This window comes from Diplotaxodon limnothrissa, linkage group LG7 (genome assembly GCF_057381915.1).
Source record: "Diplotaxodon limnothrissa isolate DT_005_m linkage group LG7, D_limnothrissa_male_GT1.1, whole genome shotgun sequence".
NCBI lineage: Eukaryota > Metazoa > Chordata > Actinopteri > Cichliformes > Cichlidae > Diplotaxodon > Diplotaxodon limnothrissa.
Genome location: NC_140602.1, coordinates 41,007,333 through 41,022,626, shown reverse-complemented (window position 1 = coordinate 41,022,626; position 15,294 = coordinate 41,007,333). Strand labels below are relative to the sequence as shown.

Here is a 15,294-nt window from a genome sequence, read left to right as displayed (position 1 = left end):
ATGGACATGTTTTCAAGTCAAAGTCAAAATGAAATAAAAATGAAAACCAACTACAAAATATAAAACACAAACCAATAATAAATTTCACCATAAGCTGCTACAAATGCTAAGTGGCAAATTGTATGCTTTAATAGATTGGAGATTATAGTAGTCAATCCCATCATTAAAAAACCCACAAAACTTTAATTAAGAACATTATTTATTCAACAGTGAAGCTTCAGTAATAAATAAATGCACAGATCATTTATTCCACAATAAAACCAAAGGAAATTTGTTTTGCTTTATATATGAGGATTGATATTGCCATTATGAGTGAACAGCACTGACCAGAGACAATCAAGACGAGACACTTAACACAGAGAGGCGTACAGACAGACAGATGTGTATGGATTACACAGATGTGTACAAAGTATTGCATTTTTCACTGATTGGCTGTTTTCTTTCTCTCTCTCTTTCTCTCTCTTCACAGTCTAGTCAGTTGAGCATCGCCATGACGTGCAAATCAGTCAAAGATTACAAATACAGTATTGCATCATTTCAAAGTGCTACAGAGATAAGTGTCGACAATCTTTTGAAACAGTCCAAATTTTCTTTTTTTTTTTGGTTTCTTCTGGTGAATGTAGTTGGATTTGGATTTTTTTTTTGCCTTTGCTTGTCTGGCACAGTGTAGAGCTCAGCCTGGTCAGAAGCAAACATAATATAAAATATTATCTCAAATTGTGATATAATAAAGCTCAAATTTTTTTAAAAAAAGAGGTAAATTTTATGTTTATTATAAAATATATAAATAAATCAAACGAATAAGTAATTTTTTAAAAACCTGGATTCTACTTTTTATGATCTTCAATGGTGAGTGGAAAAAGCACCCATGGTTTAATGTCCTACCTTTAACATTTCTCCCATTGTCATCATTGTGTTGTCCATTCAAGCATGTTTGCGTGTTTTCGTGGATTGGGAAATCTTTTGCACATATAAATCTACTTGTGTGTTTTTGTGTGTGTGCTTGTGTGAGTCTGGCAAATGATGAACGGAGACAGTTTTGCTCTTTCGATGCTGCGGCGTAAGAGTGAACAGAAAACAATGCTCCACTGGCAAATCCATAGGATACCCTTGTGAACAAGGCACAAACATCTCAAAGGACCATTTGGTGATGATGCACATTTTAGCCTGTTATATAAACAAACGACAGCTTCCCAAAATACCTCATATGAGGCGGTGTTCGCTTTATTTCAGTACTCTATAAAAAAAAATACTGAGAAGATTCGAAGCCAGTGTCTTGTGTATGTTTTGGAACATTATCAGTAGTAAAAAATTCATGACAAATGATGGTTTAAAAAAGTACAAAACCACCACGATGGCCCTTTAAATGTCTGTCGTCCAAAACTACTATGCTCTAAAATCTGCACTCTGATCTAAAAGGAGACTCCAGGAAATTTGGAAGATGTTGCCACAAAATGTCCCAAAAAGCGTGTATGTATGACACCAGTAGAGGGGTTTCCCCAGTCTATTGACACAGACCCTGGCCTATTCATTTATTTGGCATCTTATTACATTTATTTAGCCTCTCCAGTGTTAAGATAAAGGGCGGATGAGGGGGGTGGGGGCAGACGGGAGAGGGCGAGATGAGAGAGGAGAAGGATGGAAGGAGTGGGCAATATAAAAGGATGAAAAGGAAAGGAGAGGAAGGTGTGGGGAGGGGGAGAGACAGGGAGAGGAAGAGGACGTATGAAAGACAGGAAGCTCCGGTCGGAACGCCGGCAGAGCACCTGTCACTGAAGAGGCTCCTGCTTTCTATCACCGTCTCCTCCCCTCGTTTTTTTCATCTATCTCTTTTGTCTGGCAGAAGGAGGGACACCCAAAGGGGGAAAGAGCGGGTGCTTAAAATTCTTCCTTCCTTCCTGTGTCCATCTCCTCTCCTAAAGACCTGTCGTCTCCATAGCAACAGATCCTGTCTTCATACTGAGCTTATTCAGTTGGCAGTCATGAATGTGTGTGTGTGTGGGAGAGACGTAGAGAGAGGGGCAGAAAAAGAGAGAGAAAGACAGTTTTGCTGCTGTTCATGCCTCTCTGTGTCAGGGTTGTGTGTCAGTGTGCCTCTGTCGGCGTGATTGTTTTGTTTTTTTTCTTTTCCAAGGAAGAGTTTGTATCTTTAGTAAACATCAGTCCAACACTCCATCTGAACTCAAAAGCCAGTTCATTTTTGGTTGATTTAAATAAATGTCAATGACATGAAAGGAGCATTGGCTGGTTTTTAAACTGTAAAAAGTGTTTCAGTCTTTGAGTTCTGAATCAGGCACCATGACGCTTCTCACCTCCGTGCTCTAAAGCATACTACCAGCGGCAGCCCCAGTCTGTGCTCGCTTTGTATTGAGGGAAGGCTTGGATTGTCTGTCTATCAGCAGCCGGGGGAGGTCGTGATGGGGCTGTGGTGCAGGTAAGCAGGGTTCACAACAGAAACTGGGAAGTTGAAAATGAACGGCGAGGTGGGCGTGGCTGCCGTTGAGGTGGTGGTTGTCGTGGTCTTGGGTCCGAGCAGCGGGCTTGCCGTGGCGGCGGCTTCGGCGGCGCACGAGGTGGCGAGGAGCTGCGACTCGAACTGCAGCAGTTGGCCCATGAAGCTGAAGTTGGGGGAGATGATGCTGCGGCGCCGCCGTACAAACTCGAACGCTTCGTCCAAACGTACCCGCTTTCGCTTCATCAGGTAGGCCAGGCAGATGGTGGCAGAGCGGGAGATGCCTGCTTGACAGTGCACCAGCACTCGCCCACTGGAGTCCCGTACTGAATCTGAGAAGACAGAGGAGAGCGGGTCGGCAAGGTCAGTAAAAAATAAAAGATTATTTTTTAAGTGAATACATAAAAGACTGAAATCTCTTGACAACTGTGAGAGGGATTGCCATGGAATCTGTGAAGATGTCCATAGTTTTCATAGAATGACTGTTATGGACCCAGTTAAATGTCTCAACAAGTACTGAATGAATTGGAAACATCCAGCAAACAGTTCAATGTTGACTAATCACTGGCCGGTGGACTTTTATCAACATCTATTCATGGTTGAAAAATAGTTGCAAATGGCAAGGACAATTCCCTGGATATTCTTGTAAGCTTTCTACTAAGATAAAGTATGTGTTCAACAATTATTTTTTTTACTGTCTTGAGGCTTTCTGGTCCAACTTTATTTTGAGGCAACGTTTATATTAGTCTGACACTTTAACTATGCTCAAATAAGACAGAAATTAGACAGAAACATAAGTGGCTTAAAAATTGTATTTTTTGTACAAAAAAAAAAAATGCGGCTGTCTATTCAATATCATGTTCTAACCAGATTAGTCATTGTTTAAAAAAAATTTAATTTCTTCATTGTCACAATATGATTAATATGTCTCACTTTGTAAAGAAATATTGCTTAGACCTCTATTCTACATGGAGATAATGTCAACATCTGTTCCTCTACAAATTAGTTTTCACAGTCTTACCATTGTCAGTTTTGACCGGGGATATGATGCCAGAGTTTCAGGCATGTTTGCTGGGTACGTTTATACAGGCCTAAATAATTAACAAGCATGTACCCTAAGATGAAGCATCAGTCTCTGAACCCTTTTTTAGTGTAAGCATGAGGTCATGTTTGATTTGTTTTTATTGAATTGGTATTTAGGAAAACTAACTAAATGTTAACAATGTTTTCAATATTTTGTAATCTGCACATGCTAGCATGCTATCACCAAGCTAGCTTAGTAGCACACTTTTTATTTTGTTTTGTTTTATTTTGTTTTGGGGGATTGCTATAAATTCAAATACCTAGATTGTTCTGTTTTTATTTTTCTCTGAGCACTAAGCTTGTGTAATTTGTTGTAGTTAATTTAAGTTTGAGCTTTCCATCTTTATATTTAGTTTACTGGCCCCAATTAGCATTCAAGAGTCAAATAACGTAGTTTTAAATAAGCTACATTTACATTTTATAACATATTAACATTATGCCATGTTTGATGTAACATAATACTTACATTGTCACTAATGTAACCATGATTTTCTATAGTAATTTTGTATTTATCTGGAAAAGTTAGTTACCAAGTTATGACCAAATACAGCACTGTCTTTATCTATAGCTAAACTTGCTTGTTTCTGTTGTAATGACACTTTTATAATTTTAAGTTGTAAGTGTTTGTGGAATCTGTAGCACTTTATTTAAGAGTGAGCTTTCCATCCTATTATTTAGGTGACTGGTTAGCAATGAGATAATGTAAATCTAATTTTACATTAAAAATAAATGAAATGTCACTAGTTCCTTCTGAATAGAATTAGCACTTTCAACATAAAGTTTATCAGCAACAATTTGATATTTTAATAATTTTTTAAAGAAAAATTGGAAAAATCAAAAGGTCTCCAATTCTCAAATACACATTTTTTTCTCTCTCTCATTACTGTAAAAACAATATATTTTGGTTTTAAACAAGACAGAAGAGGAAATTATGACATGTTGTGCTTTTTTGTAAGCTGAATTATTATCAACTGATTAGAAAAAAATATTTTATTCATGATTTATAATGAAGAAAATGAAATAACTATCAGTCACCAATCATCACTTAGTACATACACTGTGAACAAAGTGTCACATGAATCTACAGTTTGTTTACAGCCACCAAGTATTTTTAAACACAGCAGATGTACAGTGAGGCTTTGCCTGTTTTCATTTCCTGTCCTCCACACTTTAACGCCTTCTCCTCGCTGCACAGTCAAACCGATAACTAACCTCAAAGTGAGAAAGCAGCGAATCACATTTTACTGACACGCACAAGTGCAAAATTTGAGTCATCAGCCTTTCTTTCACACTTCCTCCCCCAACCTATTTCTGCTTCTACTTCTTGAAGTATGTTTAGATGCATGCCATTACTCCATTAAGGAGAATAACCAGATTTAGGTAACAATTTAAGCCAAGCATTTACAGTTTCTCCTCTCCCCTAAAGCCTCAGTTAGTGTGAATAGTGGGACATCGTGTTAATTCTTGTATAATGTGTATGGCTACCTCCAGGAAGTCAGATGCACAGTATGAGAAGAAAACAGAGTGAATTTATGTAATGTGTTGTCCTGAGTTCTCACTCCACAACCTCTTGGGCACATGAGCAGAATTACACAACATCAGATGTTTACTGGCCTTTCTTTAAATGCATAGATTGCCTGATTGCTAACAACCAGCTTCCTGATCTCTCACATCAAATATCTGTAATTTTTCTCCCTCAGTTATTCACACACAGACAGACTTCAGGTAACTCCACCACAGTGCCTGTTCACTCAGTAACACTGGATGAGTCAGACTCGACTCTGGTCCCACAGCATCTAACTATGACGCATACCAGCACCTACACAAACACACGCTCACAACACAGAAATCACACACACCGTGCCTTATGCACAGCATGGATATTCCAAGGAAAAGCAAAGCTTAGACTCGCCTAGAACACACACACACACACACACACACACACACACACACACACACACACACACACACACAAAATAAGATTATGGCGCAGAGAAATTACTGATGGTAATATTTCATCATTCCAAATAATCTGTCTTATCTCTCAGTGCTTCTGCAGTGTCTGCTGAGATGTATACGATTAACCTGGAAATAACAATTGGTGACAGAGTCCCATGAATAAATGTCTGAATTGTCATCATCATCATCATCATCATCGCTGGAGCTTAAAAGCTTTTCCATGACAGGTCTCTGAACAAATAAAAGCTCCTTTATGGGAAAAAATTCTCAAACTCTAGACAAGAAGTGATGTTTTAGATAAAGAGGAAAGGAGAACTGCATCAGCATGAACAGTGAAAAGCCACCATTTTCCGGATACTCGAAACTACTGAATCCACAAAGAAAGAAGGAACATCGCAGTCCAACCCACGCTGCTCGATGGAGGAGGCATACTGGTTAAAAATGCCAGCTCAGTCTACTTAAAGTAGACATGTAATATGTTGACCTGCAACTATTCTGATGTTCTATTAGTCTTTTCCTATAGCTTTAGACACATTATCAGAAAAATAATAAGTGCATTAATCAATAATGAGAACAAATCTTTAACGTGTATCAGCAAACACTGCAAAAACTCAAAATATTCACCCAAAATAAACAAAACTCTTCTCATGCATACGACACACTTACACACTGACCTATGAACTCGATAGCCTCCAGGAACCAGGAGCTGATTTCTTCCTTGTGGTTGTCCTCCACAGGGATACATTTGTACTGGTAAGCCCCCTCGAAGTGGTTGGGACAGTCAGCTGACACGTTCAGCAAGGCAGAGATCCCTATACTATCCAAAACCTCCTTCTTCGAGGCGTGAAGGGCGCTGCCAAGGTAAAGGAAGGGGAGGATCTCAACCGGGCCACCCTGGGAAAAAAGGACAACGGCAAGTTGATCATTTATTATCCATCCATCCATGCGTTTTCTTCCGCTTATTCAATTCAGGGTCGCAGGAGGGTGCTGGAGCCTATCCCAGCTGTTCTAGGGCGAGAAGCGGGGTACACCCTGGATAGGGCCATCATTTATTATTATATTTTAATAATCAGCAGTAAAGGCAAAGATTTACTGTTATGAGGCAGCTTGTAGGAACATTTCCTGACCCGAGCAGCATGTGGAGCTACACTGAAGAATTGTCCTTAGGTGAAAGCCAGTGTGCATGGCAAGACAAAGAATTCATTGTCTCGGTAAGTCGCAGAGGCCAGATACCAGATGACTTCAGTATAAGCGTGACCGCCCTTAAATATTTTGTTAATCACATTAGCCATGCTTCTCAGCTTAATATCTGTGTGAATAATGCGAAACTCATTTGATATGGGCCATTTAGTTTGTCACTTTCTCTCTTCAGCTGATTTATATTTTCACATCTGGAGACAGAGTTTACTGTTGGAGCTGAGCGTCTCATCGACTGGCTTATAATTATGAGCACAAAACCACCGTATTCAGCGTGAATATCTGTGCGTCTTTATTGTATCAGCATATGGAAAACCTTCTTTCAGAAGCTCTACTGGGGAAAAACATCCTCCGCGACAGCATTTTCACAGAATGTGATTCTGTAAGCACACGAAAAAATCGTTCAAGGAAAACAGGCAATTTCGCTGTGATTGACACTGCACTGGTGCAAGTTACATGCACGCATATCGCACATTTAATAACACGTATATTCCCAGTTTAGAGCCAGATTATGTCACTGCTCAGCCACATCTCAGAGGACATGTTAAAGTAAGAGCTGACGTGCCGTTTCCCCTTTTACTGGATCTGAAAGGTCAGCTGATCAGCAGTCTATACCGGCGCTTATTGACAAGAGCTGCGGCTGTTTGTGTCAGTGCTGCTGACGAACTCGGTAGTGACACAGCGTCAGGAAATGATCGATACTGCTAAGAGGTGTAATGTGAGGAGGGGGATGTTTGTGGTGGTGGCGAGCAGCCCGCTAAATCTATACTGCCGCTGCTGCTCGTGCAGGAAGTGGAAGCATTTCTTGAATTAAAAATGCATCTGATGGTTGAGCAGAGACAATCAGACGTTTTTCTTATAAAACACACAGAGGCTGGCTTGTCTGTGCCGCTCCCCTCGTGGGTTCCAGGGGAATTAAACCCTGACCACATGTGACTGTGAGCATTGCGTAAACTCTGCAGACTCGAACAACAGCTTACTAACCAGCAAAACAAGGCCAACCAGGTCACAGGAAGTGCTACAGAGGTGAATCAATGCCCATCTATGACATCCAGGCCAGCGTGTTATTATGCACCAAAAGACTTATAAATTGAATATCTTCTTGTTATTTAAATGTGTTCATAATTATTATTTTCTCTTGTGTTGTTTTCTGGCAGTCAGAATGGCAGCTGACTTGCCCCTGAGCAAAGCAAATAACTGTCAGGGTGCTCTGTGTCAGTGTGATACATAAAAAAGGACGTTTTCTTTTGCATGTTTTTATAAACTGAATGCTGAAACACATTAACATGCACACTACTTGCAGCACAGAGAGGACTTCCATCAGTCTGACACTGGCGGATGTTAATCATGTTATTACAGGCAGATGTTATTTTAAAGGTGAGGTGCGTTTAACACTTTTTCTGTGTCGCGTTGCATTTTACCTGGTCATTGTGCGGCGTTCCACACGACGAGCAGGCAGAGTCGATGCTCGACTGGCTGGTGAGGGACGGTAAGGACTTGGCCTTTAAACAAAACTCTGGATACTCTGTGAAAAATTTGTCATATCCCCCTATAACACACAAAAACAACAAAATACATGTCACAATCACATATGCAGTGCTTTGCTGTAGGACATTAATAAGTGGTGCAAAATAGCACGCAAAACATGCAAGAATGAGTACCACGGGAAAATATTACAGAAATACCAGCTTCCTTTTTTAGGGGTGGGGGTGGGGGGTTGTTTACTTCTCAAAACACACCACAGATGCACATATGAGGACAAAAGAAGCCTGCATTCACATCGCAGCACAATCTACAACAGGATTTCTAGTCTGCATTCAGGTAGCTTGACGCAAAGTCTATTAAACCCCTGACGGGCTGTCCTGTGTCTGCTTGCTGTGGATTTGAAAACAGTTTCATAAGTTTTGTTTTTTTCATATATCTGTAGGCAGTATGTTGCTCTCTGCACCTCAAGGATCAAATCAGATCAACTGAAATGTGTCAGATTTACAATCTGCAAGCATACATTTATGTTATTCGAGGCATCAGCATCAAGAGGATGCACAAAAAAAGAAAGAGTGAAAAAAGGAATACGCCACAGCTTGCAACAGCCTCGAGATTTTTCAGCAGTCTATATATAGGGTGTGTAAATCAACTGCTGATTTTAATATTTCGCTGCTTCCTGTGGGTGATTTACCCGAAGCAGACTCTGTGTAAAAAGATTATGTGTGTGTCCTGTAAGTCCCTCCGGTTTGATGTGGCTTCTACGCATCAGCATTACCTCATTCACTCAGCTCACAGCCATTGGTCTGTGTGTGAATGTGTGTAGATGTGAATGAGTGAGTGAGAGTGTGTGTTGTTTAAAAAAAAAAACACCAGTGCATTTGAAGGGAGAACACACTGAGCAGGATATTTCTAGTTTATTGAATAACAAATAGTTACACACATAAAATTTTTAAATATCCAATATCTCTAAGAACTGGTGAAAAATAAAATATCTGGTGGCCTAGAGAGGATTGTAGGTTAGCCACTGGAAAATAGCAATTCATTAAAATGTGGTCATTATTATTATTAATGGATGTCAGTACATATATTCCAATTCTTATCTTATTTTACTGTTTTTTAAAAATTAATTGTTAAAAAAAATATAATTTATTGCTAAGCATAATGCCTACTGCTTACACATGTATCAGTTATTATAATTATACCCAGCCATTCATCAGTTACATTACATTTACTGCTCTAATTGAAATAATTAATGTCAGTCATTAAACTTTTTGATGTAACTGGCGCTGCTACACATCACAGGCTAGGATTAAAGAGTAAACGACATAATTTACCTTTGAGCAGATATATGCGCGTGTCGGAGGCGTCCCTGCACAGCGCGTGGAGCACCAGCGTCAAGGTGCTGTCCTCCTTCACCGTTTCCGAGTCCGGCGTCCTCTCGTCGTACAGCACTGCGGCGGAGTACATCCCGGAACGCAGGCGGACTCGGACCTCCTCGTCCCCGGCCAGGATCTGGTCCAGGCTCAGCACGGAGCCCCTCGCCCTGCGGCGGACGATGGTGTTGCAGCGGGCGTTGACGGCGCCCCGTATGTGCCCCGCGCTGAACGCGAGGAAAGAGCGGCAGTCCAGCAGCAGGCACTTGGCACTGTCCTCCTTCAGGAGCCGCTTCAGCACCGTGCAGTCCATCTCGTATAGCTCCTCCATTGGCACGTCGTTTCGGGCTGTTAGGCTGTGCTTCACGGTCGTTAAATCTCCTCTCTCGCTCTTTCTAAGCCCCCTCACGATCACCGGACCCCTCGGAACTCGGAGAAGGCGCACGGATCCTGCGGTGGATTCCCCTTGCGCTTCTCCTCTATCTGCGCATCAACACCGTCATGATCATCATCATCATCATCGTTGTAACCGCACTACTTCTTAAGCTCAGTCCGGTCACTTCTGTCTCTTTCTCCTCTCTGCCTCTCCGAGTATTTTCTCCACAGGACTCTTTCTCTTTTTTCCTGTTTTTATGAATGGGTGCATCGCGTCACGGCGGAGGTGACGTCAACCAACCAGCAGCCTATCGCAACGCGTCCAGTTTCCCGTGCCCTTTCCTCCTCTACCGTTCATTCATAAAAAAACACACACACACACACACACACACACACATCAATGAAACGAGAGGCCATGGGACCGAAGATTAAGCGCAGGAGAGCTTGGCTTCATACCATAACAAGCTCTTCTTCATAACTTAAGGATCATTTTTTAGATAAAAAATAAATAAATAGGAAATTAAAGATATTTTAAAAGTCGTGTCAAAGTAAGCAAAGCAGTGCAAATAAATGTAAGTGTTATAGAAGTAAATTTGAACTATAAATTTTTTTATATCTTACTGATATTTTACAGTTTAAACTTACAAATGATTTTTTTTTCATAATCAAATGAACCAAATAAGACTCATAATTTGTAAAGGATATCATTTGTCATCACAAATGTAGGCTACTATAAACTGTATTATATTCAGTCTACAAGTTTAAGGTCATAAAATAAATTAATCTAAATTTCAGGTTTTCGCATGTGTTGGAATTCAACTGACTGCATATGTAGCTCAGCTTAGCTCAGTTTCATATCATTCAAGGCTCAGTGTTAGAAATGCTGCTGGTGGACTGCAGGTGGGTGTGCGCTTACGTACAAGGGTCCGTGTGTGCGTGTGCATACGTCTGGGTGTGCATCTGTGTGTGTGGGTGTGTGTAATCCTACAAGCGGATGCAATTTGCATCTTCTATCGCACAGCCTTGGCGAGCGTGCTCAGGTATTTGCATGTTGATCTCATTTCCATGGTTACGAGAGGAAAGAGAGCAGCACGGCAGCGGATGACAGGAGGAAAATGCAGACACCCTGACACAAACAGGTGGAGAGAAGACATCTGAAAGAGACAAACAAACAGACAGCAGGGAAAAATGTTTAACACTTTTATGGGTGGGCTGCTGTGGGAGAAAATAATATGTTTGAGTTCCCGTGAGTGTTTGGATCTATGTTGTGGAGGCTGTCTCTTTCATTTTCATGACTTCATGTGTTCACTATAAGTAAAATCTGATGGTAAAGTTGAACAAACCCTTGAAATATCCTTACTCCTATACTGCTTGTTAAAAAAATGAGGCTGTCTTGGTGCAGCACCATAGCAATTTGGTACTATGGCAACTTCCTCAAGAGACAGAAAGGTATAGGCAGTGATGGAGCAAAGGCTGACTTTTATCCATAAACTGATGCCCACATTTCCCACAATGCAGCTGAACATGACTCCCTTTTTTAGTACAACAGGAAGAATAGTAATGCCCGGGATTACAAAAATGATCTGTAATTGCCTCACTGGGTGATGTTGGAAAATCCCAAAACTGTGCCTTTAAAGATGGATGACAGGAAGCAAATAATTAAGACAAATGGACTTCAGGCCTCACTCATTATTTCTGTAGTGATTATATGATAGAATAAGGTCATTCTCACTCCTGGTATTTGCTGTAGTTGCTCTTTAGTATTCACCTGACAAGGGATATATCCTTGGTTTGATTCCAGGAGAAGACAGAAATCCCTTTGGGGTTGCACGAGGAAGGCCATCTGATGTAAAATTGTGACAAACGTCATTGTTTGCCAATTTTCTACCAAGGTTTTTCCTCTTTATTTGTCACCTTATCAGACTTGATACTTTACATCTGATTTGCCCATTTTATATATAAAAAGAAACCGAGAGTTGGAACACCATGTTTAGCGTATGTGTATGGACTGCAATGGGCAAACAGCAGGAAAAAAATGAATGAAAGGACTGTGACTGTGAGCCGGAGAGTTGACAGAAGGTGAGATGGAAGCCGACACAAAGAAAGGCAGGGTGGGAAGGAAAACGGAGAAGGTGAGGAAGAGGAGGAGGAGGGCGGGAGGTAGAAGAACAAAAGAAGAGGTGTCTACTTGTGCTGGACTGCAGCCTCTGGCATCCCATATAAACACAGACACACACGCACAACACCGCACATTACTATCAAGCCTAAACAATGCCTCCAACAGACGGGATGGTGCTGCTGCCGTAGCAACAAGGGAGAGGTGTGGGAAGGCGGAGACAGAAGCCAGGGGGGCTGCGAGGGGATTGGCCGGAAATCAGTTCTGTGCTGATGTCATCCTCCCTCCCTTTGCGCTCTCATGTCCACCCATTCATCCCCTCACATCACATCCCTCGCTGGCATGCCGTCATCTGTCAATACAGCAGACGGGAGAGAGACAGAAACACAAAGAGGGAGGATATCTCCCGCTTCTGTTTACTCCGTTTCCATCTCACACATCTGACTCTGCCCATTCCACGTTTAATTTTTGCTTATTCACAAGCTCTCCTTGTGAATAAGCTCAGGAGGACAACAGGGCTGTGAATGCAGCAGAGGCAACCAAAGGGTTATTTATTTACCCTTGTTTTTAATTGTGCACTAATGAAAGTAACAACAATGCAATAATAATAAATGTCAGTGTAAATTATATATTCACATACACAGCACAAGTATACTGTTGACTGATAGCAAGATTACAACAGCATATAAGAACAAGGCACAAAAAAGGTCGCCTCTCACAGGCCCAGCTCCTTATGCCTGGATATCAAAGTGCCTTTGAGCAAAACACTGATTCCTTCTTTAGTGACAGTTTAGGTTCTGGAAAATTACTCATGGTCTTTCCTTGTCAATTCTGTGTGATATAATAAACTGGAATGTAGAGACCAGAAAATGAAGGAACACAGAAAAGAGTTTACATAAGAATGAAATAACTGAGTGTTTCAGAACAAACAAGTGGATAATGGCAATAAGACCTGTGACATTAGAGGAAAAAAAGAGTAGGAAAATTGTGGAATCTAAGATTTACAGAGTCTGTCTATGTGTGCAGCAAGCATTTTGTCACTGAGGAGTCAAATATCCAAATGTCAAAGGCCACTATGTATCTGTAAAATACACAAAAGCATTTGTGTTATAGTGCAGATCATTCAGAAAGTTGTTTGCAATTCTAGTCTTGTAGCAAAACGTTTTGGTGTTTAATAATTATCACCGAAATTCAAAATGATGCTTTAAGTTCACGGTTGGTTCAAGTTTTAATTTTAAGCTACCATGTACAGTACATCCTGAGACCAAAAGTTCTTTGGTTTGGTTGTGGAGACTTGCACAGACAGACATGCAGCTAAGTGATGAAACCAACATATCTACATGTCATAGTATTCAGGGTAACTGATGAAACTCCACACTACAGGTGAAATGTTATCATATCGAGCGACCATACACAGGTGTAGAATGTAAATATCTTGGAAATCAGTTATTGTAATTGACACATATTTGAAATCCAGAAAAACTAGCACATTTTTAGCAAATTTGTGAGCAGTGTAATTAATTGCATGAATGGACAAAAAAAAACAAAAAACGCTCTGTCTGGAAACAAAAATGACACAAAGCTTTCCAAATATCTGTGAACCTAGCATGCTAACCACTTTTATACACAATCTATGACCCTAACACAAAGCTAGCAGACAAAGAACTCTGGACCTAACATGACGGGTGCGCAACCAAGCAGCTAGAACTCAATTTACAACAACAGCAGAAATGAAAAAGGCTTGTGGGATTGTACATGTCCGCCTGTAGTCTTTCCTACACTAGAATCACTATCACCAAATTTGTTGTGACTTGCACCATGGCTTGTTTTTCTCTGACTTTGTGCCCAAACGATATTGTGCGACGTATCGAGTGATTTAAAAGTGTCGCTATTTTGAGATTACATTTTTTTATTGCATGTACATGCATGCTATGAGTAGTCAGCCATCGATGAGAGTGTGCTGAATTTCCCCATATATAGAATACAAAGTCCAAGATATGAGATAACTTAAACACCAGCATACTATAATAAAACAACACACACACACACACACACACACACACACACACACACACACACACACACACACACACACACACACACACACACGTATAGCCAAATCCATGCCTCCCTTTAATCCCATAATCCAGTGGTTAAGCCTTGACTGAGTGCTGCTACACTCTCATGAATGAGTTCGTGTTTTGTCATGTGTGACTTTGACAGAGGCAGAGAGGCAGATGTGTGTGCTTTTTTGAGAGTGAAAGTAACATGTAAGAAAAAAAATGTCCAAAATAAAGCACGAGGAAGCAATAAAGAAAGCAAAAGAATAAAGTAAAGAGAAAGGGTGAGGGAGAGAGGTGGCATGATTTAAGCAGCGGAAGTGGGCAAGCGATGAGGTGGGGGTTGTTCCTGTTTGCAGCTGATCTATTTTTTCTCTCAGAGACATGTTGATGCTTATGCAGTGGAGATATCGCTTTTTTTTAGCTACTAAGAAATTTAACCTTGCCAGAGGAATGCTTAAAAATGCTGATTTTTAAATCAGTCATAAAGTAGTGCCCCACCAAATAATGGCAGCAGTTTCAGAGGCCTAAAGGGGTAAATTATTTACTCCTCACAAGAGCAAATGGAAACCGTCTTGCTACGTAGGAGAATATTTCTTCTCTTTTGTAACCAGTAGTACCAACTCTGGCCTGAGTTTGTGATCAGCAATGAGTGAAGTGAGGAATTATCTCCAAATCTACATTTTAGTATTTAGAAAAGCTAAAAATGCAGTCTTGATTTTAAGGAACTGTTCTAATAAACTCATATTTTATAAGTTTGAACTATTTTAAGAAAAATAGTGAGCGTATTTTAAATTTGATGGCAGCAACAAGTCTCAAAAAAATCAAGATGGGGCAACAAAAAGTTGGAAAAGTAAGCGGTACTAAAACGAAACAGCAGGTGGAACTGGCAAAAGGTAAGTAAAATGATTGGGTATAACAATTTCACAATAATGTTTCACAATTAATAGATGCAGTAGTTTTTTTTTAAGCTTATTTAATTGCAAAGACTTTGAATATCTCATCCTCTACAGCACAAGGTTCAGAAAGTCTGGAGAAATCTTTGTGCGCAAGACAAAAAGCCAAAAATCAATACTGGACAATGGATCTCCCCGGGCCCTCAGGTGGCACTGCATTAAAACAGGCATGATTCTGTCATTGAACTCACTGCATAGACTCAGGAACACTTTCAGAAATCATTTTTTGTGATGCCGT

At 40.5% G+C, this 15,294-nt stretch overlaps 1 protein-coding gene across 1 annotated transcript; it reads right to left on the bottom strand.

Annotated features, from left to right (window-relative positions):
• Positions 1 to 220: 220 nt before the first annotated feature.
• Positions 221 to 10,140, bottom strand: dusp4 (dual specificity phosphatase 4). Its single transcript, XM_085359701.1, has 4 exons — positions 9,511 to 10,140; positions 8,113 to 8,240; positions 6,169 to 6,388; positions 221 to 2,784 (listed from the first exon to the last, which is right to left on the bottom strand). The coding sequence occupies exons 1-4, from the start codon at positions 9,878 to 9,880 to the stop codon at positions 2,396 to 2,398; spliced, it is 1,107 nt and encodes a 368-aa protein (XP_085215827.1). The 5' UTR covers positions 9,881 to 10,140; the 3' UTR covers positions 221 to 2,395.
• Positions 10,141 to 15,294: the final 5,154 nt, after the last annotated feature.